Genomic DNA, 22,563 nt, shown 5'->3' with positions numbered 1-22,563 from the left:
GTCAGTAAACAAGACTGTGCCATCAGTCTGCAGAGCAGGGACCTGCGGCTTGCTGCAAACAGCCTGGAGCATGCATGCTGCTGGAACTGTAGCTGTTACACTCGATGCAGGGTTTGCAGGTGCATAACACACCTCTCTGCAGTGCAGGCCATGCTCATGACACAAAACAAGTTTAAAAGTGCAGGCAGCCCCTCCGAGGCAGCTCACACCTGTGGTCACCCTGCTAAGCAGTCAGCCCGGGGCCCAAACATGATGGTGTTTTTATGGTGGCCACAGAGCATGTGGCAGATAGGAAGAATTAGCAGGTACTTCCTACCCCAGCCGACTTCAGCAGCATCTGCAAAAAAACCCCAAGAGGCAGTTAGTAAAGTCGGTGGAAGCTTATATAGCACCTGAGGCCAAGCAGTAAGGTTGTCATTTACCAGGGTCTTGTGTCTTGTGCCACCACTGCTGCCTGTGCCCAGAGAGCTGCAGAGCAAATGTAACATACTGAGCTACGGTACTGCTGGGCTCCCGCTGAGAGCACAAACAGTCTCACCCTACAAGCCTGGCCACCTCCACAAGCCTGACCCTCACAGTTTGCTCCAAAGCTCGCAGTGGCTTGTGCTGAAGAAAGGATAATCTTTACAGGATTGTCTCCTTACACACACACACACAGACACCACAATCCCCCCCTCAATGTTGTATACTTTGAAGCTGTCGTTGTAAAACCCAAGCAAAACACAGGGCATCTTGTTCTTCGCAGTGCTGCTCTGAGCAGAGTTTTGTAGAGTTGGTGTAAAGCTGCAAAAAAGATGGCAAGCTGGGAACACTCCCATTTTGCACTCACTTGGTGTGACTGTAAACAACCGCACAGCAATGGAAAATCCCAGAGCGGCGTGCCCCTCGCCTGCAGGACTTCACTGGCCTTCCAGGAATTGGCAGAAAAGCACTTATTTGTGAATCTGAAGTGAAGCTTTAGGGACGCAAAGTTCTCACTCACACAGCACCAGCCGTGAGGGCTTACCAGTGCAATCTTTCAGGACGCTAATAAGAATTACACAGTTAAAGCCTCAAGCACCAGTGTGAAAATATTGTCACTGAGCATGTAATTCTGTGCCTGGGGCTCTCAGGTCCCCTCTCGAACAGACTGGAGCGTGGATCAGTTGTTGTAAGGCTAGTCTGTGCCGCTCTGGGCTTGGCCACAATGCCAGAGTCGTGTGCTTGGACTGGAGATAAAATACAAAACGGTAACAAGATCATGTATTTCATCTGGTACCAGTCATAATTTTTAGATGTTTTGTTCATGCAGCGTGCAGTTGCTAGGGCATGAGCTGGGGAGCAGGTGGGTTCAAAGGCTGGCTGGCTTTTCCCACTCTGCCTCAATTCTCCTTTGTGCAGAGGAAATCATCTAATTGCTCCGTGACTGTTTCCGTGTCTCTGCGATGGAGATGCTACCTGCCTCCCTCTGCAGAGCAGCCCATAGTGACAGATACTACGGGCCTCAATCAGCATCACTGAAAAGGAATTTGCCCCTGACTTCCAAGGGATCAGGCTCTCTGTGTGTGCTGTCACCGGCATTAAGAGCGATACATAGCCTTGGATAGACGTTAATTAGCACGTGCAATAAAACCACCAAGTACCTCAGTGATCTCAGGGTGGCTTCTGCTAAGATACACATGTGGGTCTTATCTGGTGGGTCTCAGGCTGAGCTGTGTACTGAAGGAGAGGTTGTTCAGGTCCCCAGCAGTTATATTGCTATAAATCTGGAGTAATTTAACGATTTGAGGTGCATGTTTGAGATTAATCGACAGAAGGAGCAAACCTGAGTATCTTGCAGTGGAAAGGATGAGTTCTGAAGTGGCAGATGCAGGCTGGTAAGCTTCATAATGTAACCTGCAATTTTTTATTTTTTTTTCTGGTGGGGAAGTTTTACTGCTGCTTGCAAGCTGAAAACGAGCGCATTATCAACGAGATTCGTGTTTATTTTTTAATCCCTCAGAAACAGCAATCTACATTAACCTTCAACCTTCAAGCACAGAGAAATAGTGGTTTGAAAGAGAAGAAAAAAAAAAAAGGCAGATTTTTCTGTGGTGGCATCTAGGAAAAAATATAATCTTTCATTCTAAAATTATCAACAGGTATTTTCCATCGAAATTCGCGGGGGGAGACGGGGGATAAAGCGGAGGCGAACGCCTGGCTGGAGGTGAGGGGGGCGGTGGCGCTTGGGCCACCCCGAGGGACGCGCAGCCTCCCTGCCCTGACAGGGGCCGGCGGGCGCGGCCCCCCCGCCGCTCGGCGCGGGCAGAGCCCATTTAAATGAGAAGTTGTGCCAAAACTTTCGGAAGTTAATTAAAACGCGCCCCCCCCACCCCGCCACCCCCCTCTCCCTCCTCCGCTGTCGCCGGGCTGCCCGCCCTCCCTCCCTCCCCGCCCGGCTCCTCTCGCGGCGGCGTCCCTGAGGGGAGCTCCATTGTCTGTGAGGGGATGGCCGCGGCACCCCCCGCCGCCGCGCCCCCTCCGCGCCCCCTCCGCGCCGAGGTGCGCGGGGCGCCGGGCCGCCGCGGCGGGTGGTTGCCTCGTCTCCCCCAAAGTTTTTGGATCCGCGTCTCCTCATGATGTATGGATGATATATTGCATTGTGGGTGTCAATATAACTGACGGCCATATTTGCCGGTGCTGCTACTGCTGTAAACAACCCAAAGTGTCTGGGAGACACGGAGACGCTTCACTGAATTTCAGGACGCTTCTCCTCCTCCCGCTGGCCATGTCTCTGGGAATGTCTTACAAGCCCAACTTGAACGCCCACATCCCCGGGACTCCTCTCAACCCGGGTAAGTCCGCGGCGGCAACTGGGTGGCAAGTTTGGGAGGCGTGCGGCGGGGCGCCGCCGGTGCCGCACCGGCACCTGGGGGGAAGCCCCGGACTCGAGTTTTTTTGCCCAGTCCGGTATGGCGGGGCAGCGGCTCCGCGCCGGCTCCGCGCCGCCATTACCCGCGCCCGCCCGCCGCCCGCCGCCGGCAGCCCGCGTCGCGCCGCCCCTCCGCCCGAGCGCCGCGCCCGCCGGGCCGGCCCCGCGCCGCCGCCGCCGCCGCCGCTCCGGGGCTCCGGCCGCCGGGTTTCCTCCATGCTCGGCTCCCCGGGGCGGCTGATTGATCTGGATCAGGAATATTCCGCCGGCGCCTCAGCGAGGACCGCTGCTGGCGGGACGCCGCAAGTGCCGCTCGCGCCGCGCCTCGCCTCCCGCGCGCGGCCGCTCTCCTCAGGCGGAGGGGCTGCCCCGGGCCGCGCTCCTCAGGCGGGGGGGCCGCCCTGGGACCCCGGCCCCGCGCCCCCCGCCGCCGGGGGGGCCCGCCAGCGCCTCAGGGGGACCCCCGGACCCCGCGCCCCCCTCGGGGTCTACCGGCTGCGCGGGAGCTCCCCCCGCTCGCTGGGGATTTTTGGAAGGTGCGGGGGGTTGTGGTGGTGGTGGTGGAAAGAAATTGCTCTCTCTTTCTTCCAAAATCCCTTTAAAAAAATTATTCCTCTTCTTGGATCTGTCCGGGAGTGTTCCCAACTTGCCTCTCCAAAAGTTTCCTTCATGGCATGAACTTTTTTTTTATTTATTTACCACAACATTCCCCCGGCCCCCCCTCCCCCCCCCCCCCAGTGCCGAAGGTAGCAGCAGGCCAGGGCTGTCCCTTGCGCTGAGGTGTTCGCGGTAAGAGCGGGGCTCCGCTGCGGGGAAACAAAGCCGCAGCAGCAGCCGCTTCCCGGTGGGATATTCGGAGGGGATCACGCTAATCTCAGCCCGCCGGTTAGTCTATGAAACAGAACCAAAATGGAGAAGTTGGTTCTGACTTCCAAATAATACTCCCGTCTCCCCCGCAGTCCCAGCCTGCAGGGCTGGCATCAGACCATCCGCAGCCAGAAATCAGGCAGATTTATTTATTTATTTATTTTATCGGAGAAGGAAAAAGTTTTGCAGTTGGGTTTAGGAGGGAGGGAAATCTGCCCGGGTGATTTTTACAGCGCCGTTTGTGCTTGTAATCCTGGGAGATTGATGAACATGAACGTAAGGGATCAACAAGATGCACCTCTATTCTAGCCACCAGGAGAACGGCAATCTTGTTTTACTGCAAGGAATCGTCACCAGCTGGTGGATGAGCCGAGGTCCCCGTGCCTCAGGCACTTTGATCCTGCGTGAAGCTGAGCTCGGTGGGGCTGCGGGCGTGTAAAGGCTTGGTGTGCCTGGCTTGTGTGTGGGGAGCACCGTGGGCCCGAGCACTGCTCTGCCGAGGGGTCAGGAAGCAGGGGATGTGCTGAGGATTTTTGACAAAAAGCAGAAGTGTCACCGGAGGAAAGAAAAAGAAACAAAACAAAGCCCAGCAAGGGAAACCGTTCTCCTGTCGGCTCCCACGAGAACCTGTGCCTTGCTCTCCGGAACGGCCGTAAAATTGCAGGGAAAACAAAGGTGGTATTTTGCGATGGTGGGTGAGGGGTGGGGATTAGGTCATGCTATGGGGGGGATCTGAGTCTAGCTGTTCTGCGAGTGAGGACTGCAAAATCCTGGGTCAGACATGCCGATCACAATGCGAGCTGAGTGGTGAAGTTTCTGTCTCCGGTCCTTTTGCTGCCTTGTCTGTCTGTGCTTTCTAACGCTCCGGCTGCGATCAGGGTTTTAGTTTTTTTTCATGCAGTTTTATCTCCCCCCCCCCCCCCCCCTTCTTTTTTTTTCCCCTTGTAATGGCAAGTTAGCAGCAGTTTGCTGTCATGTTAGAACTATTCCTGTCTTAAGTTGTCCTCTCGTCTGAGTTCGGATCATCCTCAACACCCCCAGAATCTTTTCAATGAAAGAACGTCCTCCTCTGAATCCAAAATGGGCTCTCTCTTCCCTCCCTGTCTTCTGCCATTATCCTCACGCACCAGCTCTTCCTCTAGCTAGTGGTATTGCCAGCACCGTGGCCTAAGGCCAAGGGAGTTAGACAAAGCAGTCCTTGCAGTTGCACATATCGCATTCAGAGTGATATGACTGCAAATGGCCCCCTCCTTTCTGGAGCTTAATTCTGACTTGAAGGAGATTGCTTCCCTATTGTGCTTAAATTAAATGCCCCCCCAGCCAGAAGAATAGATCCTAGGTTTGCTTCCAAACCTGGGATGAAGGACCCCCCTCCTGCCCCGTCCTGCAGAGGAGAGGAAAACAGGAAATCTGTCCCTTTTGGCCTGAAATCAGCCCTGCAGAGAAGGCTCTCTGTATGAATGCTGAATATTTTGGTCTCGGCCGACGGAGGGCTCTGGGCAGCTGTGGATCTCACAGGGATTTTCCTCTGGGAGGTAATGCTGCTTCCCTGCAGTGCAGGGCTTCTGGTGCAGGAGTATTTGGAAAGGCAGTGTCGACTCAGCTCCTGGGGCTGCGTCCTTGCTGCAGAGCTAACTCCTTTCAAGTTTAGGCTGAGAGTGGCCACTCTGCAAAATCATGTCGAAACTGCAGTCAGTAAGTGGCTCAGTGAGGTGAAGCAGTTGTGGTTGATGGGTGACTGTGCTCTCTTCTTGTGCAGGAGCAGGTCTGGGGACTCAGAAGCCTGGACTGAGGTGCAGAGGCAGAGGAGCTGTTTGTGGGGGGAGGAAGCCTCTGTGGGTTGTCGGCAGATCTGGGGATGACTGTGGGTGAGGAAAATGCAGCTGCTCCGCAAGTGACTCAGGAGGATGGAAGCATCCGGGTGCTGACTCCTCTGCCTTACACCAGGCTGAGGGAAGGAGAATATCTTGTCACAGCGGAATGTGGTGCCTATTCCTCTTCCCCATTGCCTGGGTCAGTGGTGACACTTGGCCCAGTGTGTCTGCACCCAGCCTTGAGTTGTTTTGTCCAAATTACCAGTCACCTTCCTGGAGGGCCTGTGCTCTGGCAGTTGGGCCCCTGCGTGTGGCACCCCAGACTGTCAGTTCCCAACTGCCTGTGCTTGGGGAGCCCTATTTAATCTGGTGCACAAGCACCTTCTCTGCCTGGGTGGTAAAAAGGTGCTGTGTTAGGGAGCTGCAGCTCAACCTTCCCAGCCTCACCTGAGCCCACAGTGTCCCAGGGGATCCTCTGTTACCCTTTCTAACAGCCATGTTTTGATTTGTATGTATTCTTTTGCTTATTGTACTGAATCCTGCAAAGTACTCTTTCATCCTCATCTGTCTTGTGTTTCATGTTGTTTAACTATTTCTCTGTTAAGAGGGCCAGCTGCTGGGCTGAAGTAGAGCATCTCCATTGACTTAAGTGGAACCAGAGACATTTACAGCAGCTGTGAACTGGTCTGTAGTTTGTCTTTCCCCTTGTTTCAGTGTGTTTTCTGGCTGTGTGGATATTCACCAGCATTCCTGTTTTGTTCAGAGTATGGACAGGTCAGGGAAAAGTAGTTTGAAGATACAGAAGGCCAGCAGAAACAGCTTGGGATTGTCCTTTTGTAGAAATGTCAGGTTTCAAGACAAAAGCCTGTTCCTGTAATAAAGTTTAAAACCTGTTGTATGTAGGATCTGGAAAAACAAATTCCAGCAGACTGTGACAAGGGAAGGCGCTGCATCTCGGCTCCACATGAACAAGTGGTGACCTGTACAGCAGGTGCTGCTGTAGCTGAGGACCAACAGTGCTGTCAGTGCACCTGCCACACCTCACAGTAACCAGAAGTTTCTTGGTGAAAAGTGCAAATTCTCTGCGAGGTGAAATGGAAATCATGTCCCTGGCTGTGGCTGTAGCTTGCAACTGGAGAGACCAATTTCACTGAACCCTGAGAAATGATACTGAGCACACTAGGCCGTTCCTTTAGGTTGTTAAGACTGCAGTGCAGACTTGCACAAGCAAATAGCTCGCTTGTTGCCCTTTATAGAGACAGCTTATGTTTGATACTGTGGTTTGTATCGAGAGGTTGTTCCCTTTTAATGGAAACACGAGGGTCCAAACCAAAGATTAGACAGCTTTGAACCATACCTACGATACAGACGCTTAGTCTGGGGCACCAGACTAAAATCTAATCTTAAGTCATACCCCCTCACCCCAATGACACGTGGTGTATGTGTACCAAATGCTTTCATCTTTTCATCCTTTCCTTGTTGTGCCAAATAACTTGCTAGTGTAGAAATAGCCTGTTTCTTAAGCTAGAAAAGAGGAATGGTGGGGAGTCCGAGTGACTGACTTTTGTTTTTTTCTGATTAAAAAAAGAAAAAAAGGCAGGGGGGTAGGAAGAGGAGACATAAAACATGACCATTATCCACATGGAAAGATTAAATAGAACGAGAGTACTAGAGGAAAGGCCCAGAGTGTGACAGATCAAAAGAGCAAGGCCTCTGGCTGTTACGATAAAGAATGTCCTAGTTCTTGAGAACATATTTATGAGTGTTTGCACTGAATTTTTTTAAAGGGAAATAGTTTTATTCAAAGAAAGGTCTGTTTCTACCACAAGGGCTGTTTAAGGGAAAAATAGTGGGTGAAAATAAAACTTTCACAGCCAGTGCTGTAAGGAATATATTGTGCAAATGAGAATGGGGTCCATTATTTTAAATTAAAAAATTCATTGGGAAGTTGGGGGAAATGAGGGCTTTCTGTTTTTGCTCTGGGTTGGCAACTCCTGTAGAGTTCAGTGTGTGGCTTGCAGTAGATCTACTTGTGTAGGCATGCATGTGGTGTCCCGTGGATGGCAAGGAGTTCTTGTTGAACTTAAACCAAAGTGCGTCAAGGGCTAAGGAATCAAATATTCTTGTAGTCAGCTGCCAAAACACTGCAACTGTGATTCAGGCTGTGTTCAGGCCCTTGCTACAGAAATGGCTGTGCTGGTTGAAGGTGTTACCGCTCCCCTTGTGCTTGAAGGTGCCTCCCAATGTACCTTGATAGAGCAGTTTACATGAACATTTCTCATGTGTTTTCTTGCAAAGTTGTCCAGTTTAGGACAGAAGAATTTATATCCTCTCAGTTAAAATATCCCAGCCTGGTCATCTCGTACTGCATGCTGTCAAACTGCCATCCTCTGAAGCAACGAGGAATGTCCTCCAGTGGTGTGGCAGAGGCAGTAATACACAGCTCTGGGTTCTGTATAAGAGGTGCTGACCACTGGCCATTTAAATGGCAACAGCCTTTATGTTGCAAGCAACCTCAGCTTGAAGAGACTGTGAAATACAGGTAGCAGCAGTGAGATTCCACAGGCTGTACTGTGTACCTTGGATAAATTCTAGGCTACAGGTACCTCTTCTTAACATGCTATCATGTTCATGTGTAGAAGGATTTTGTAAAATGGCAGGAGTTTACCTGTGCAGTTTTATAGGACCTTATAAAGTATGGGGTGGTAAAGAAACACATATCCAATGGGCTCTTGGCTTGGCTTAAGTCGGTTCTTCATGAGTAACTTGGTGAGTTGAGTAACCAGTCCTGATGTTACTTTGCTGTTTGTGAAACAGAGTGGCAGTTGAGCTGTGTAGAGCCACAGCATCTGCTGGGAGTGGATCAGGTGAGCGTACCCTACTGTTTCTGCTCCCACTGCTTCCTTGCAGGGTGCGCAGCAAACTGCCTTCCCAGTTATTTTTTCAGCAAGCAGCAGCAATAGAATTAAGAATTAAAACTTAGATCAGCATATCGGCATCATTGCTCAGGCTTGGAGACAGTAGCAAAGGAGCTAAAGGGACCTCTACAAACCTGTCAGAAATTAATGGGAAGATTCCTGGTCAGTGGGAGTTTAGGCAAACAAAGAGTGATTCAAGATCCTTTGTCTCCCAGGGTGTTAATTTGGGCTCAGAGAGACTGCTGGAAAGAAGAGATTTTGACACAGATAATCTCATTTGTGTTTGCTGTATTCTTAGACACCCCCTTCCTCAATTAATAAAGATTAATATTGATTAACAAGAAAATCACTATATTTTTGTGGGGAAGAATGCTTCTGGCAGTCTTCTGTTTGAATACAGAAATAAAAGACTTTGGCACAAGAATAAATGGGTATATAAAAGGTTTTGTGTACATTTAATTAGGAAAGTGGAGGGAGGAAAGTGTATATTAATTTAGGTTTTGAACAGCAGCAACCGGTAAGGCAATTCGGGATGTGATACAGGGTGTCACTTAAATTCAGTACCAAGCACACACCCTTTTCGATTCTGCCAGTTCTTAACTGTCTTGTCTCCATTGTCATTTTACCGTGAGAGAGCAAGCTTCATTTTAGATCCCCCCTCTTTTTTATTTTTTTCCCCCCCCTCTAGTGAATGCCTAACCATCACACTGATTTTTGACTGGGTATTGACTGTGAGACTTCCTGGCCTAATTTTTCTTGGTAACTGTAATAGCAATAGTTGGTGATTTTTTTTTTTTAATCTGAGATATACTGGATGTTCAGACATGCAGATGTATTTTGGGTTAATTGAGTAATAGTCATCCAGGACCCAGGGGCTTCTCTTTGAGATTAACATACAAAGTGAAAGGTCGAAAAGCTCAAGTTCCGTTACCCTGTGAGATACTAATACCCCCCCAATTAATTTCATTTTCATGATTGCATCGTCTTAAATTGGGGTGGACTCAAGGATTTTTCTTTCCCCCTCCCCCCCCCCCCCCCCCCCCGCAGCTGAGTTTGACTGGCACAACTTCTGACATGGGTGTACGGAGGCTGGTACCACGGCCAAGTCAAATCCTTTTCTTTGTTCTCCGGGCCTGCTGCTGCTGATAAAGTGGTCGGCGCATGGCATTATGTCTTATTACATTTTTGATGCAGACTGCAAAGAAACGGGTAAACTCACCATGGTTACCACGATCTGTCATTTGGCAGGGCATGCCGTACTCAGCGATGGCCTCTAGTGTCTGCAGCACAGCTCTGCATATGCCGTGGGTACAGCAGACAATACAGCACCCCACTCCGCTCATCTGACTGCTCGTTCACATCGGGAGCGATGCTCCAACTCCACCCGCAGGTTCTTACTCACAGTTGCCTACTCAGAGTTCTTGTTTGTTTTTTGTCACTCGGTGTTGAGTGAGTCGCTGCTGGATTCAAGCTCCCATGCTGACACCAGCTACTGGCCACTGCCTTGCCGTGTGTTGCTGGCTTTCACAGCTGTGAAACTTTCTTGGTCAGCCCCTAGATTCACTGCTTTGTCTTTGTCTTGGCACGTCGTGTTTCTAGTAGGGTTTATTTCTTATCTAGATGTATCCTGCCGTGCTATTTCATGCAGACAAAGCACGTGTCATGCTTAAATCTACATAATCCTAAACAATCACTAAATTATCTGTACTATTATCATTAATCGATATGATGGTGATGAATTGTTTTTTCTGTTTTGCATGGGTTGCTGGGCTGCAGCTAGGGTTTGCTTGGTGCATAGAGCAGGATTCCTGAGCCTGGTCATCAGAGTCCTTGCCTTAATTCAGGACCAGTTTGGAGCTCCCAGGTCTTGTATGTGACTGCTTCCAGTAACAGTTCAGGAACAAGTCTTCACAGGATGGCTCTTCTGTTTTACTGTGCATGAAAAAAACCCGCTTAAGTCTTTTTCTGCTTAATTGAGGCAATTAAACCTTCTTACCTTCCAGCACAAGGGGCTTATTAATGTTTTTGAAGCATTTTGAAGTCCTTGGAGGCAAGATGCGGTTTGCTGTTGTGTCATGTTTGGTAACTGTTGAAATTCAGTCATCTGGACTTGAAATACTGAGTTGTACATACAGAAATCTTAGAATTGTGCTTGTATTTTGAGCTGATAATGTGAAGGACTAATTAGGAGAGCAGCTGACAACTGTGGTGTTCCTTCACAGTGCTGTACACTATGGGTGTTGTTTAGTTTTTTGGGGTTTACTGTGCTTTAGCAAAATGCAATGATTAGCTCCATGTGAAACCTTTAGCGATGGAAGTGCAGATTGTAATGTGCCATAAAATTTAGCAGCTTAGTTAAAGACAAAGAGAAACCTTACTTTTTCAAGGCAACCTAGTGACCACCAGCCCAATTTGCCTTTTTTTAAGATTTCACATCTGGTTAACTAGTAAAAAGTAAGGACACACTCTGTTCTTGTGATGAAGGCACCACCACAGTGATACCCTGTGATTATCTGATTATCTGATATTCTCAAGTGGAAAGAGAGTTGTCAGCTGAGGACAAGAGTCTGTTCCGCTATGTTCAGCAGTGCTTTTTACAGTGTAACTGCTGGCTTGCTCTTTTTGTGTGAGGGGAGAACATGAGCAAAATCACTTGCAACTTTAAAACAAAGCTAGAGATTTCCGTAGTTCTGAGCCCCAGTGACTTTTAGCATCAGTTTAATTTAGATTTAAATGAAGGCTGCTAAATGAGACCTGTTCCTCCCGTGAAAGGTCGTTGGGAATTTTCAGCAAAGGAGTTTGTAAGGGGGAAGACTTTTCCAGACAGCAGGCAGTCTGTGTCTGTGCCTACAGGCAAAGACAGCAGCATCAGTGGATGCAGGGGCACTTCAGCTGCAAGAGTGAACAAGTTGAATGGTGGAACGCTGCCTTAGTCCCAAGTGCATGGTCCATAACAAGCAGGTCCTCTAGCGCAGTTGTGAGATGGGCACTGTAATTAAGGCCCCTAAGAAAAATCTAAAAAGTTGTTTTCAAACCCAAATTCTTACTGTTGTGAGGTGAGGGGGGAAAAAGTGTTTTGATTGTTCGTTTCTGGAGCAGTTTGTCAATGATCAGAGTCTGTTTCTGGAACTCCTAGCTGACTCCAAACCCTGTAGATCTGATTATAATCTTTTATAACATTAGAAAAAGTAACCATAACCCAAAGTGATGTTATTTTCTTTATATCCTATATATACACACCATATAGCATGATTTGACTGGCTAAAAACGTTTGATATCAGACAGAGAGGAATGATGGTAGCACTCCTCACCTCCGATGTCATACAATGAACAGCAGATCTGATGCACCTCAACTGACTGTTGCCTGTGAATAGTTTTGGCATTGGCTGAAGATAGTACTGAGGGTAACTTGCATTGACCGTGTGATGACACTTTGAGTTGCAAAATTACTTTCAGATAACTTGCACTGAAAAAGTAAAAATAGCACAGTACGTTAGACTCATCTATGTGGAATGTATATATGCAAAAATAGGGCTCCTTAATATTTACAGTTTGTCTAGGCAGAACAACCTGTCACGCGACACTCTTTCACTTTTAGGCAAACAATTTGCACTGATAATGTTGCAGGCTGTGCTATTTTCAAATGTACAGCAAACATTAGAGAAGCATTAATTTAACCATTCTCTCCTAGCAAGTACTGTGACGCTGAAATGTCATTAGTGAGCTCAGACCAAAGGTGAGAGGTCACAGCTTTAGAAAAAAGTGATTAGAATGTGTCCCAGTGTAACAGACTTACTAATCTTCAGGTAATAACAGGTGATTTTTTTCTCTCTCCTCTCTCTCTACAGCTGGGAGTGTTCACTCTCCCTCCACAAGTATGGCAACATCTGCGCAATATAGACAGCTTATAAATGACTACGGACCCCCATCTCTAGGCTATACACAAGGGATGCAGGTATAGCTCTGCTTGTTGTTTTACTTTAATCGGATCACTGACCCTGCGCTTGCATAGTAGCGTGGATTGTGGCCTGTAATCTGAGGTGCTCCTCCCTCCCACCAAGATCTGAAATCAAACCCAAGTAGCAGACTGATTCATCACACATGTCTCGGGATCAAATTAGACTAAGCAGAGCACTCAGTGAGATTGGTTACTAATTAACTGTTAGTCCCATCCCATCTGAGTCACAGTGAAACATGACTTAGGTTCTGATAGTAAGGTCTGTAACATATTTTAACATCATTTGTTAAAAAATTAGCATTTCTATACTGCTTTTCTTCAGCAAATTTATCCTCTAAATTTTAGTCTCATGAAGCATGTGTCGCAGACAGTCCTATGTGCTGCTTCAGGAATCCGGTGGTAAACTTTCTGTGAAATGTATTTGACTTAATAGGATTTCCCTTATTATATAGGCAGTTTTATCTGCTTCTCATTCTCCCTGCCTAGCTAACTGCTCCACGTACACACCAAAATAAACACTGGAAAAGCAGAAACAGAGCTGCATAAGCAGTTCCCGGTTTGCTGTTCTTGCAGGACTGTTTTAACTTCTGTTCCACTGAAGGTCCCAGTCTTGCAGCTGCATTCTCCCAGTTGATCCTGATTTGTGAAGGGCACATAGCACCATGTCCAACTGCAGCAGCAACTGCAAAAAGTTTTTTCAGCTACAGGGTTGGAAAAAAAAAGTTTTTGATTATATAGTAAATCTGAAATTGTATTTTTTAAAAAAATGGCTTCCAGGGCTGTTTCTGGTCGTCCACGAATTTGTAGTTGCTGGCTGTTGTAATTGTTTTGGTTTTAGTAGTATTTGATTGAGATTAATCTGCTTTCAACTACAGGGTACCAGCAGCAGTCAAGTACCGCAAAGCAAATATGCAGAACTTCTAGCTATCATAGAAGAATTAGGGAAAGAGATTAGACCCACGTACGCTGGGAGTAAAAGTGCGATGGAGAGGCTAAAAAGAGGTAATGTTTAAATTTATTTAAAAAAAAAAAAATTGTGTCCCACATACTTTGTGCACTGACTGCTTTGTGTACAGCTTTGTGACAACAGTTTCCTTAGAGCTGTCTTGAGCTCATCACTAAACTAGGTGTATTAACAAGCAACTGAAACCTTGGGGTACTCTGTTCATGCTGTAGTTGATAGATAAACCAGTGATAAAATGTGTTTAATTTGTACAAGGGGAGTTTCAGTTAATAATTCAAACCTTATTTTAGAACCCTTAGGGTTTCTAGTGGATATGTTCTCTGAGGTTCCTGGTGACCTACTTGCCCTTTCAATTCCCTTTTCTCCCCAGCCTCCAAAATACGCAGCCAAGCATTGTTTACTTCTGATATGCATCACCCATCTCCTTGACCCAGGAGTCTTTATACTAAAGTGCATTTTGCCTAAAGAAATACTGCATTGTGGTAACTCACACTGAGGCTGGTGGAGAGAAGAGCTACAAAAAAGAACAAGGTCATCAGGGAAGGCTGTTCAGACTGAGATGTCAAACACACACCTTCCTCCCCGCTGTGGTGTTGGGCAGCTTAGGCTCCATTACCTCTTGTCAAGTGGGTGTCATTAAGAGTCCACTAGTAAGGGACTTAGAAGCTTTTAGGCCTGGCTGATGAGGTCTCTCCAGCTTTGCTTTGTCAGCTAAAAGGGGTAATAAATGCCCTTTCCTTGCAGCGTAAAAGAAACCCTCGCGTGCCCCACTGCTGACATCAGCTTGGCATTGTCCTCAGCAGGGGACGTGCAAGGGATATTTCTGAAGGAGCAGTGGGACATTCCACTGCTCCAGCTCCTGAAATGACGCCGAAAGGCCATCGACAACAGTTGTGCTGGCAGTTCTGTCCTTCACCAGTATAACGTAGTTATCTTTTCCTCCCTTGCCTTGGTCCTTGTGCTGAGTTTGGCTCATGCATTCAGGGCCGAACGGGAATGTTATTGTAACAGAATAACTGCACCACCTTACAAATCCCCCTTACATTTACCCAAGACTACAAAGCTTTATTTAAGGCTCAACCATTATGGGAGAGTAATATATCTGCCATGACATGCAATAAAATGACTAGTAGCTGTTCTGGGAAAGGATGCAATAAAGCCTGCCGATGAGTGGTAAGTGGAATCTGGCCCAGCTAAAATCAATGTTGCTGGAGTCTCTTTATTGCATTGCCTGAGTCAGTATTAATAGATCATGAATGGCAATAGGCTAATGGGGACAACCTAAGAGAGACCAGCAGAGATGCAGACATCCTCTGAACTGAGTGGTTCAGTTTGGTCAGGAAAAGTTGTTTTGCTGCTGCTTGCAGTGTGTAGTCTGGTGGCTAAGGTAGGTTTAACATTCAGTGCTGCCACTGTGACTTGCCAGTGTTGAAATATCCCAAATAAATACTTTTTGCTGCCATCTTTTGGTCACAAACATACCTCTCTTTCCATTTTGGGAGCCTAATGGATGAAGGAGCATGTGCAAGTGTGAGAGCAGAAGTGGTTGAGGGTAACCACGTGACTGCAGCCTCTGTGGCCATGTGGAGGTTATTCCTGAATAAAGTCCCTGTCCCCAGCTCCACCTGCTCCTAAGTACAGTGGCTACTGACCTCTAAAATTGGCCAAATTCCCAGTGTTCTACATAATTCAGGGTAGTTCTGCTGCATAAACTGGGCATCCTGCCACCAGATCCAGGTCTGATGCACTGCTTTGAGTACGCATTTCTGCATCCCACAGCTGCGGGATGCAGCTTTACTCGTCTGTGTCGATTTAACCCTCTGCAAAGCCTTGCACTGTCAAGTCCCAAATCAGTACTCCTTGGATGTAAAGGCTGTTGCTGTGATCTGGGCTAGCAGCCTTCTAGAACAAGAAGCCTTTATCTCTAAACAGAGATTAAACCTCATCTATTGCCTTATTGTCCCTTCTCCACCTTGTTAAGGAGCACAACTGAGCAGAGAAATCGCCTTCTACCTTGTCCTGTCAGTAAAATATAACCTCATTTGTGGTAGAGAAATCTGTCCATCTCCCGTTTTAAAATCTCAAGCTCTGTTCTTTCAGCAGCTCTGTGAACATGAATCTAGATTTAGTCCCAGGATTGAGAATCAAGGTCCAGATTGCTGGATCTCAAGGCAACAGGACTTGTAGTGGAAAATTCCACATTATGTCTATCAGATGAGAGTAGATATGGCAGCATGTAAAGCGGTGATGATTTACACTGGGAGCTGAGCCCGCGTTAGGAGATAACTTTCTGCACACACCATAAAAAATTCCTTCTTACTCTTACAAGAGACACAACTTGTGTTTAAGCAATATTATGAAGGCTTGGATTTTGATGCATCCTTTCAGAGAACTATCCCAAAGTATTAAGACTTCTAAAGCTTGGTAAAATGGCTCCCCATATAACTTCATATTTTGTTTCACGCCACTGTAGCAAAATAACTCGCAGGTAGGTAAGGTGAATTTTTAATTTTTTTTCTTTCTGTTAAGCCTCTTGATTTTAAATAGGTCTGCACTACACATCAAGATACACCTGTCACTGCAGACCTATAGATCTTGCCCTGCTCTGATTCCTGGTTTAGTCCCTTTTCAATTTATCCTGCCAGTTTGGGTAAGCAAACTTGTTTAGCAGCAGCTGATGTTTCAAAAGTGAGGGATCTCTCCCTTTTCTGAGGCATACTGTAGTAGCCTTGGCAACTCAGGACAGAAATTAGTAAACCTTTCTCTGCACTGTCATTGCAAGTATGACCTGAGTGAGATGATTTAAAATATGTCCAATTCTTTTGCAGGCATTATTCATGCTAGAGGATTAGTTCGGGAATGCTTGGCTGAGACGGAACGAAATGCAAGATCCTAGCCCTCTGGTTCAGTTGCAAGATTTTCCATCTCTTAATGAAGAAAAAGTAACACTCCTTTTGACTGTTGAAACATTCAGACAAATTCCTTTATTTTGAATGTTCTACCTTTCTTGTTTTGCCCTTAGAAAAAATATATAGTTAAGAATGAGAAAACGAGGATTTTTCAACTTACTGAGGGTTTGCATTTTGTAAAGACGTTAAAACTCCTTAAAATGTTTCTAAAACATGAAAACTGAACTGCATGCAGAGGAATGCTCTTTCTCTCCCAGGCTATATTTCAGTTCTCTTCTTATCCAGCCACAGCCTCATTCTGTTTATTTCCTTTGACTATATTCACTTAACCCCAAACTGTCAATCTTTCAAAGTTTGACATGAGCTCTAAGGATTTTTTTTAAATAAGTGCAGAATAGCATGCTGTACCTAGTAGTCTGCTAAGTCACAATTTGTCATACAGCATAGACCCTGCTTAGAAATAACCTTCCCCTTCTCTTATTTTTCCTTGTTTGTTCATTTTGCATAAACATATGCATGACTGTTAGTGCTTTGAAGTCCATTTAAAGTGCATGAGTTATATGAAAAATAGGGAAACCTATTAAATAATAACAAGGTCCTGGAAAGCTAATTTCTACATTAAGGCTGGAGATTTCAGTTTAAAGTTTGCCAAAAAAAAAAAAATTCTGGATAAATTACTAAAACTGTTATTTGCATCTTTGTATGTATTTATTACTTGACGTAATAAAGCTTATTTTCATTAACAGTTTGTATCAAAACTATGTACAGTCACTTCAATCAGATTTATACTCCATGAACAAAAAATCTCAACAGATAAAAAGTTAACCTTTGTGCAGGAAGCTCAAGTTCAGGAACAGAGAAGGGAGCAGGGCTGCAGGGTGCTGCTGAGTCTCCATCCCGGCACAGCCCAGCGGCAGTCCATCTCTGTAAGGAGGCGGTGTAGTTGCTAGTAGTCTGCAGTGCTTTCAAAATACATCCCATGGCTTTGGTTCTCCAAGGGCTTTCCTGTCACTGTTGAAGGCCAAAACGATGGCAGCCAACGAGGGTGCTGTCCAAAAATTAACAAAACGTTCTGGTTAAGCAATTATAGCTGTTAACAGGATTAAAACAGGAACGTATCCTGCACTGGTGGCTTTAGAGTAACAGGGACAAAGGAAATGCAGCTGCATGTATTTGCATGAAATAGGAAATTGTCAAAATGAGGGAAGGTTTCAAAATGGCCAAGCTTAACAGCAGCAGAGCATAAACATAATAAATGGCTGTAATTCACTACCTTTGAATTTAAATCCTAAGGCAGATGGGATATCTGCAATATCTAATACATATGGCATTAGGGATACTTGAAGAAAATACCCCAAACTTTGTCTCTTAATACTGTATCTGGGATATCTAATACATACGGAGCTAGGGATACTTGAAAATACAGTATTAAGAGACAAAGTTAATTACTTCACAGCTTGGAGGAACTGGATTCTGTTGCCTTGGGAGGCAGCATCCAGCACGTGGTGTTCTTTATCTGTAACGACCCAATTTTAATGTGTAACTGGAAGAACGTGACTGACCAACTCTTCCTTGCAGCTTCCACCTCAAGGCTCGTCACCACTCCAGGTAAGATTTGTAAAGCTTCTGGTTAAACTTTATTCCAAATCGAGTAGGACAGCATTTGTTCAGTGCACAGACCTGAAGGAGGCAGCCAGTGACTGGTGTCACTCCCGTCAGCATGTCTGTTTACACCATCAGAAACAGTATCTAAACCTGGTCACTGTTGATGAAGGATTTATGTCAGTGGAAGCGTTGCCTGAGTTACGATGGAAAGTCACAACCTTTTAGGGCTGGTCTCCTCACGCACTGGAACTCCGACGAAGCATCCTAAGGTACCATCCAGGCAGAAGGAGATTATTGAATTTTCCCTCCATTAGCAATGGTGGAAAGTTTATAGTTCCTTTTTAACAAGGATTGGTTTATCATCTTCTGAACTTGGCAGAAAAACTTGATTTCTAAATGTGATTAATGAGATGATGGCGGACAGAAGCAGGAGTACACGACTGCTTTTATTACCTCAGTTTTACAGTAATAGCAGATCACTACTCAGTATTTCAGTTGTGCTTATGGAGCCCTATATCATCTTTGAGTTTCAACACCATGTTTAGGTATAGACAAATGCTTCCCTTACCCGACTAGGCAGGTTGGCATTTCACGCATTTATTGCTTATCCAATTGTTGCATCTCTTTAAAATGCCTTTTCCTTTCTAAGTTTTCCTTTGCTTTTCTTTTTTTCTCCTGCTTCTTTTTCTCTGACGCTTTCTTCTCTTTAAAAACATCACTCTCTTCACCTTTGTAGAAAAGGTCAACTTTTTCCTGCAAGATTTCTCGGGCTATCTTTCGGTTCTGCTCCACTGATCTTGTTTGGTGACACTGGAAAAATACAACAGGACATTTTTACTGGAACTTCAGCCTGTTTATTCTTCTGCTTTCCCTTTGAGTCTACATATTCCTGCCATTACTGTAAAGAAACTCTCTTTCCCTCCAAGCCGAGAGCACAGTCCTGCTAAGAACTGCGGGAACTTCTGTATCCAGATGATACTTTGGAGAGGCTGCCTGGGAATGATTTGCTACTGTAACTTGTCAGACTGGCTTTTGCATTAATCTTTAATGCTTCCATACTACCTTGGAAAGCTTCTTCTGAGTTTAACTTAACTGTATCTTCCTCTTGTGATAAGGAAGCAAAGATTAATTTCAAAGTACTAATCCACAAGCAGTAGGTAAGAGTAGAGCTTAAAATGAACCTGTGAGTATGATGAACTTAAGGGAGACATTCTAATGCACAAGAGGGAATGTGACAGCTGCCACTGAAAAGCAGCTACAATGAAGATACTTACTGAAAACTACGAAACAGTACTACATGCACCAAAAACTACAAAACAGTACTACATGCCAAAGCCAGAAAGATCAGCTATGACCCCAAGTTTATTTATATATACTGATAACCAAAACCACTTCTTCCTGAGATTCTTTTCCATACATATAAACTTTTCCTCCGTGACATCAGCACTGTGACTGTGCTTTACTATGACAGGAGACTTGCAAGACATCATGCAGTTGACGACTTCATGAAATAAAATACGATTACCTTCACTACAATCCCAGATGGAATATGCTTCAAGATAACGCAGTTGTTTGTCTTATTCGTGGCTTGACCTCCTGGGCCATTACCTCTTACAAACTGTTCTTCTAATTCTGCCTCATTTAGTCCAAGGAGATTGAAAGAGTTCTTCCTCGCTGCCTGAAGTAAGGGCACTCTGGGCAGGGAAAACTGCTGCTTCCTCAAAATCCACAGTCTCCATGATGGTGTTCGTACTTCTCTCAGTAAGAATGTGAAATGAAATAAACTTGGAATATTCATACAGAAATGAGGACGCAGTTTCTCTGGAATGAAACCTGAAATAGAAGTGGGGAATGGAGTTTACCGTGAGAATCCTTTTTTTAAGATGATCTAGTTTAGCTGCGTGACTTCAGTGGCATTTTAATATTCAGATTTATTTTCGAGGATATTTGAACTGGTTTTGCCTTGAAATATTTACCATTATGAATGGAATTCTGGTTCTTATTGCAATGACTTTTAAAAATAGCCAAGATTATTATTTTATTGTTGAAAGAGATCTGGAAAACAGTAAATAAATCAGTACTCCTACCAGCACTTGGAAAACACTAAATATACATTATTAAAAAAAAAAAAAAAAAAGGAAAGAGAGGATATTTCTGTCTTGCAGCCTGACCTGTAGAGTCTGACTGGGAAACCTTTGCGGACACTCCGCTTGTGCCCAGGTTGTGTCTTGCTGCCAACAGTACCTGCAGTTCATGTGCCGACATATGCTTGGACAGGTGAGGGTGCAGGAATCCTGCTCCGAGGTTGCCTTAAACAATGCTCTAAACTATTGAAAGAAATCTGCTGGAAGAAGCAGCTACATAATTTAACTGGCCTAATAATGTCTTGGCTTCCCGTGTTCACTGGCTGACAGTCATGGAAGACTGCAAAGAGGAGGTGGAAGGAAAACAACACACACACACAAAATAAAAAAGAATAAGACTGTATGCAGAGCATTTCTGTCCCAAGGATATGGATATTGGAAATCGGATCTGACAGAACAGAGCTCGAGTAGCTTAAGCCAAGCAGAATGCAGAGGTGGATTTTTCCCTTTGGAGGAATGATGCGTGGCTGCTTAGTCAAAACAGCTGACCGACGGGACACAGCAGCACTCTGGTGTATCTATTTACAGTTAGTTACAGACTGAGTTCTGATTCTGAGTTCTGGGATGTCTTTTTAATGCTAGGTTAGTGCTAGGAAACAGAGTAATCCTTCTCTAAACAGATTACATGATGATCTAGACTTGTCTTTTGACCTCGCTCTGTTACAGCCGTTTCCAGATTTCAAGGTCAGGCTCTAGCGTGCATAGGATTTGGTGAGTGGTCTAATAACAGCAAGTGTGGTTAAATGCCATTTCAATTCAGAAGTATCCTACGTGGATCCTGTTCACAAGCCTGCCCAGCCTGCTCTACTCACAGCTTTCTACAGTCTATCAGATAAAGGAAAAAGAATCAAGGAGTTAAGCAGACCACCAGCTTTGCAACTATTCCTTCACATGCCAGTGTTTCCCAGGTCAAGTTCTTAATGGAGGTAAAGTACAGGTGGAAGTATGGATTATCCTCATGGATCATGAGCAATGCAGGTTCCACCGCTGTCAAATGGTGCTCTTGAACAAGGTGTTTGGTTAGTAATTAAAGCAATATATGCTCTTATGCTTGAAATGTTTTGTTTGATTCAGAAGAAGACACTTCAGCATGCGAAGAAGTGGCACACTGCAATCGACATCCAGGAAAGTTGAATAGCTGTTGAAATAAAAATAATTTTAAGAAAGTTTTGATTGGTGGCACCACTTGGTGGTACTAGAAGGCAGTAACGTGGGGTGGGTTTGCTGCAAAAAATGTGCAGAAAAAAGGAGCAGAACCCCCCTGTAGTTCTGAGCGAGCAGAACCAGCAGGTTTCCGTGGGATCTGTGTGTTTGAAAGAGCCTGTTCTGACCCCAAGGCTGACGCTCTCAGAGATGCCAGATCCCAATGTACGGCGGGGTGGCAAACCACATGTGCTGTAAGCCTGTTCCTACTGCCTGACACTACAGCCATACACCAGGAGTAAGCCTGGAGGACTGTAGGAAGTTTTATCAAGATTTCACGTAGTGGCTCCAAGAAATACAGGCCTTACAGTGCGGAAAAGATCTTGAAGTAATGATGCTTTAATCTGGGCAGGGGAAAGAGGAGGGGAGGGCAGGGAAGAGCTTTGCTGCTGAAGGCTGCCAGGCCAGCCCGCCATGCCCCGAGCGGTGCCCGCCGCGCTGGCCCGGGAGAGCCCGGGGACCGTGGCCGGGCACCGCGCACCACCGTGCGTTTCAGGCAGGGCCGCTGGCTGAACAGCTCGCACCGGCAGCGCGCCTGCGGCCCCGGGCACACACCGGTAACGGGGGCAGCGCTCCCCGCGGCCCAGCCCAACGCCGCCCCACGCCCCACATCATCCCGGCCCCGCCGCCCGCTCTTACCTCGGGCGACTCGGGGCTAGCGCCGCCGCCCCTCGCGCGCCCGCACTGCGCAGGCGCAGCCCCGCCCCGCCTCGCCTGCGCACTCGCAACGCCAGTCCGACGGGGAGGCGGTATCGCCGGCCTAATTGGCACTCGGGTAGCCAATCGCAGCGCAAGAAGGGGGCTTCCGCCCGCCTTCCAGCCACTACCAATCAGGTTCTGGGGAACCGTGCGGCGCGGAGCCGCGCTGGCCAATCCCCTCACTGCGGCGCGCGTACTTTTCCGCGTAGCGAATCAGAGGGGAAGGCGCGGCCTGGCGCGCCGTCAAGGCGGCCAATCACTGAGCTGCGCCCTGACTGGAGCGCCCTCTGCCCCACCACGTTCGAAACTCGGCCGCCAATCGCCGGGGAGGAGGCGGCGGGCCGCGCCTGTTTACCGCGTAACGGTCGCTGAGGGAGGCAGCTCTCGGGCAGTGCGGACGCCTCCTCTCGGGCTTCCAGACATGCGGGTAGGAACCGGGCGATCCCTGGGGGCAGGCGGCAAGGCCGGAGCCAGCATCGCCGCCGCACTTGGCCCCGTCCCAGAGCCGCGAGGCTGCCTCCGCTGCCCCGCCTCTTTCCCCGATGAGTGGCAGGACCGCTAGCTAATCCGAGGTGGCGGTGCTGTCAACATC

At 46.8% G+C, this 22,563-nt stretch overlaps 3 protein-coding genes across 13 annotated transcripts in view; 2 read left to right on the top strand and 1 right to left on the bottom strand.

The window, feature by feature from the left end:
• Positions 1–1,836: 1,836 nt before the first annotated feature.
• On the top strand, positions 1,837–17,065 carry CDK2AP1 (cyclin dependent kinase 2 associated protein 1). 5 transcript variants are annotated; one of them, XM_027798790.2, is made up of 4 exons: positions 1,837–1,856; positions 12,338–12,444; positions 13,323–13,449; positions 16,240–17,065. In XM_027798790.2, exons 1-4 carry the CDS (start codon positions 1,847–1,849, stop codon positions 16,305–16,307), a joined length of 312 nt encoding a protein of 103 aa, XP_027654591.1. In that variant the 5' UTR covers positions 1,837–1,846; the 3' UTR covers positions 16,308–17,065. The 5 variants fall into 5 exon arrangements, with proteins under 5 accessions (XP_027654591.1, XP_005434622.1, XP_055566498.1 ...); XM_005434565.3 differs by lacking the exon at positions 1,837–1,856 and adding an exon at positions 2,406–2,813; XM_055710523.1 differs by lacking the exon at positions 1,837–1,856 and adding an exon at positions 3,128–3,426.
• Positions 17,005–22,457, bottom strand: MTRFR (mitochondrial translation release factor in rescue). Of its 2 annotated transcripts, XM_055710510.1 has the most exons (5): positions 21,912–21,968; positions 20,097–21,207; positions 19,451–19,758; positions 18,494–18,735; positions 17,005–17,368 (listed from the first exon to the last, which is right to left on the bottom strand). In XM_055710510.1, exons 2-4 carry the CDS (start codon positions 20,188–20,190, stop codon positions 18,523–18,525), a joined length of 615 nt encoding a protein of 204 aa, XP_055566485.1. In that variant the 5' UTR covers positions 20,191–21,207; positions 21,912–21,968; the 3' UTR covers positions 17,005–17,368; positions 18,494–18,522. The 2 variants fall into 2 exon arrangements, with proteins under 2 accessions (XP_055566485.1, XP_055566487.1); XM_055710512.1 differs by lacking the exons at positions 20,097–21,207; positions 21,912–21,968 and adding an exon at positions 22,327–22,457.
• Positions 22,267–22,563, top strand: part of MPHOSPH9 (M-phase phosphoprotein 9) — a 31,697-nt gene continuing 31,400 nt past the window's right edge. For 4 of the 6 annotated variants that reach the window (XM_055710379.1, XM_055710371.1, XM_055710389.1 and 1 more), the window contains exon 1: positions 22,267–22,398. The gene's annotated coding sequence lies outside the window, so the exon portion shown is untranslated. The remainder of the gene's footprint in view (positions 22,399–22,563) is intronic. The other 2 variants (XM_055710349.1, XM_055710356.1) reach the window with 2 other exon arrangements.

This window comes from Falco cherrug, chromosome 1 (assembly GCF_023634085.1).
Source record: "Falco cherrug isolate bFalChe1 chromosome 1, bFalChe1.pri, whole genome shotgun sequence".
In the NCBI taxonomy this organism is placed as follows: Eukaryota; Metazoa; Chordata; class Aves; order Falconiformes; family Falconidae; genus Falco; species Falco cherrug.
Note: the sequence above shows the minus strand (reverse complement) of the source record. Positions and strands in the feature narration are given on the sequence as shown.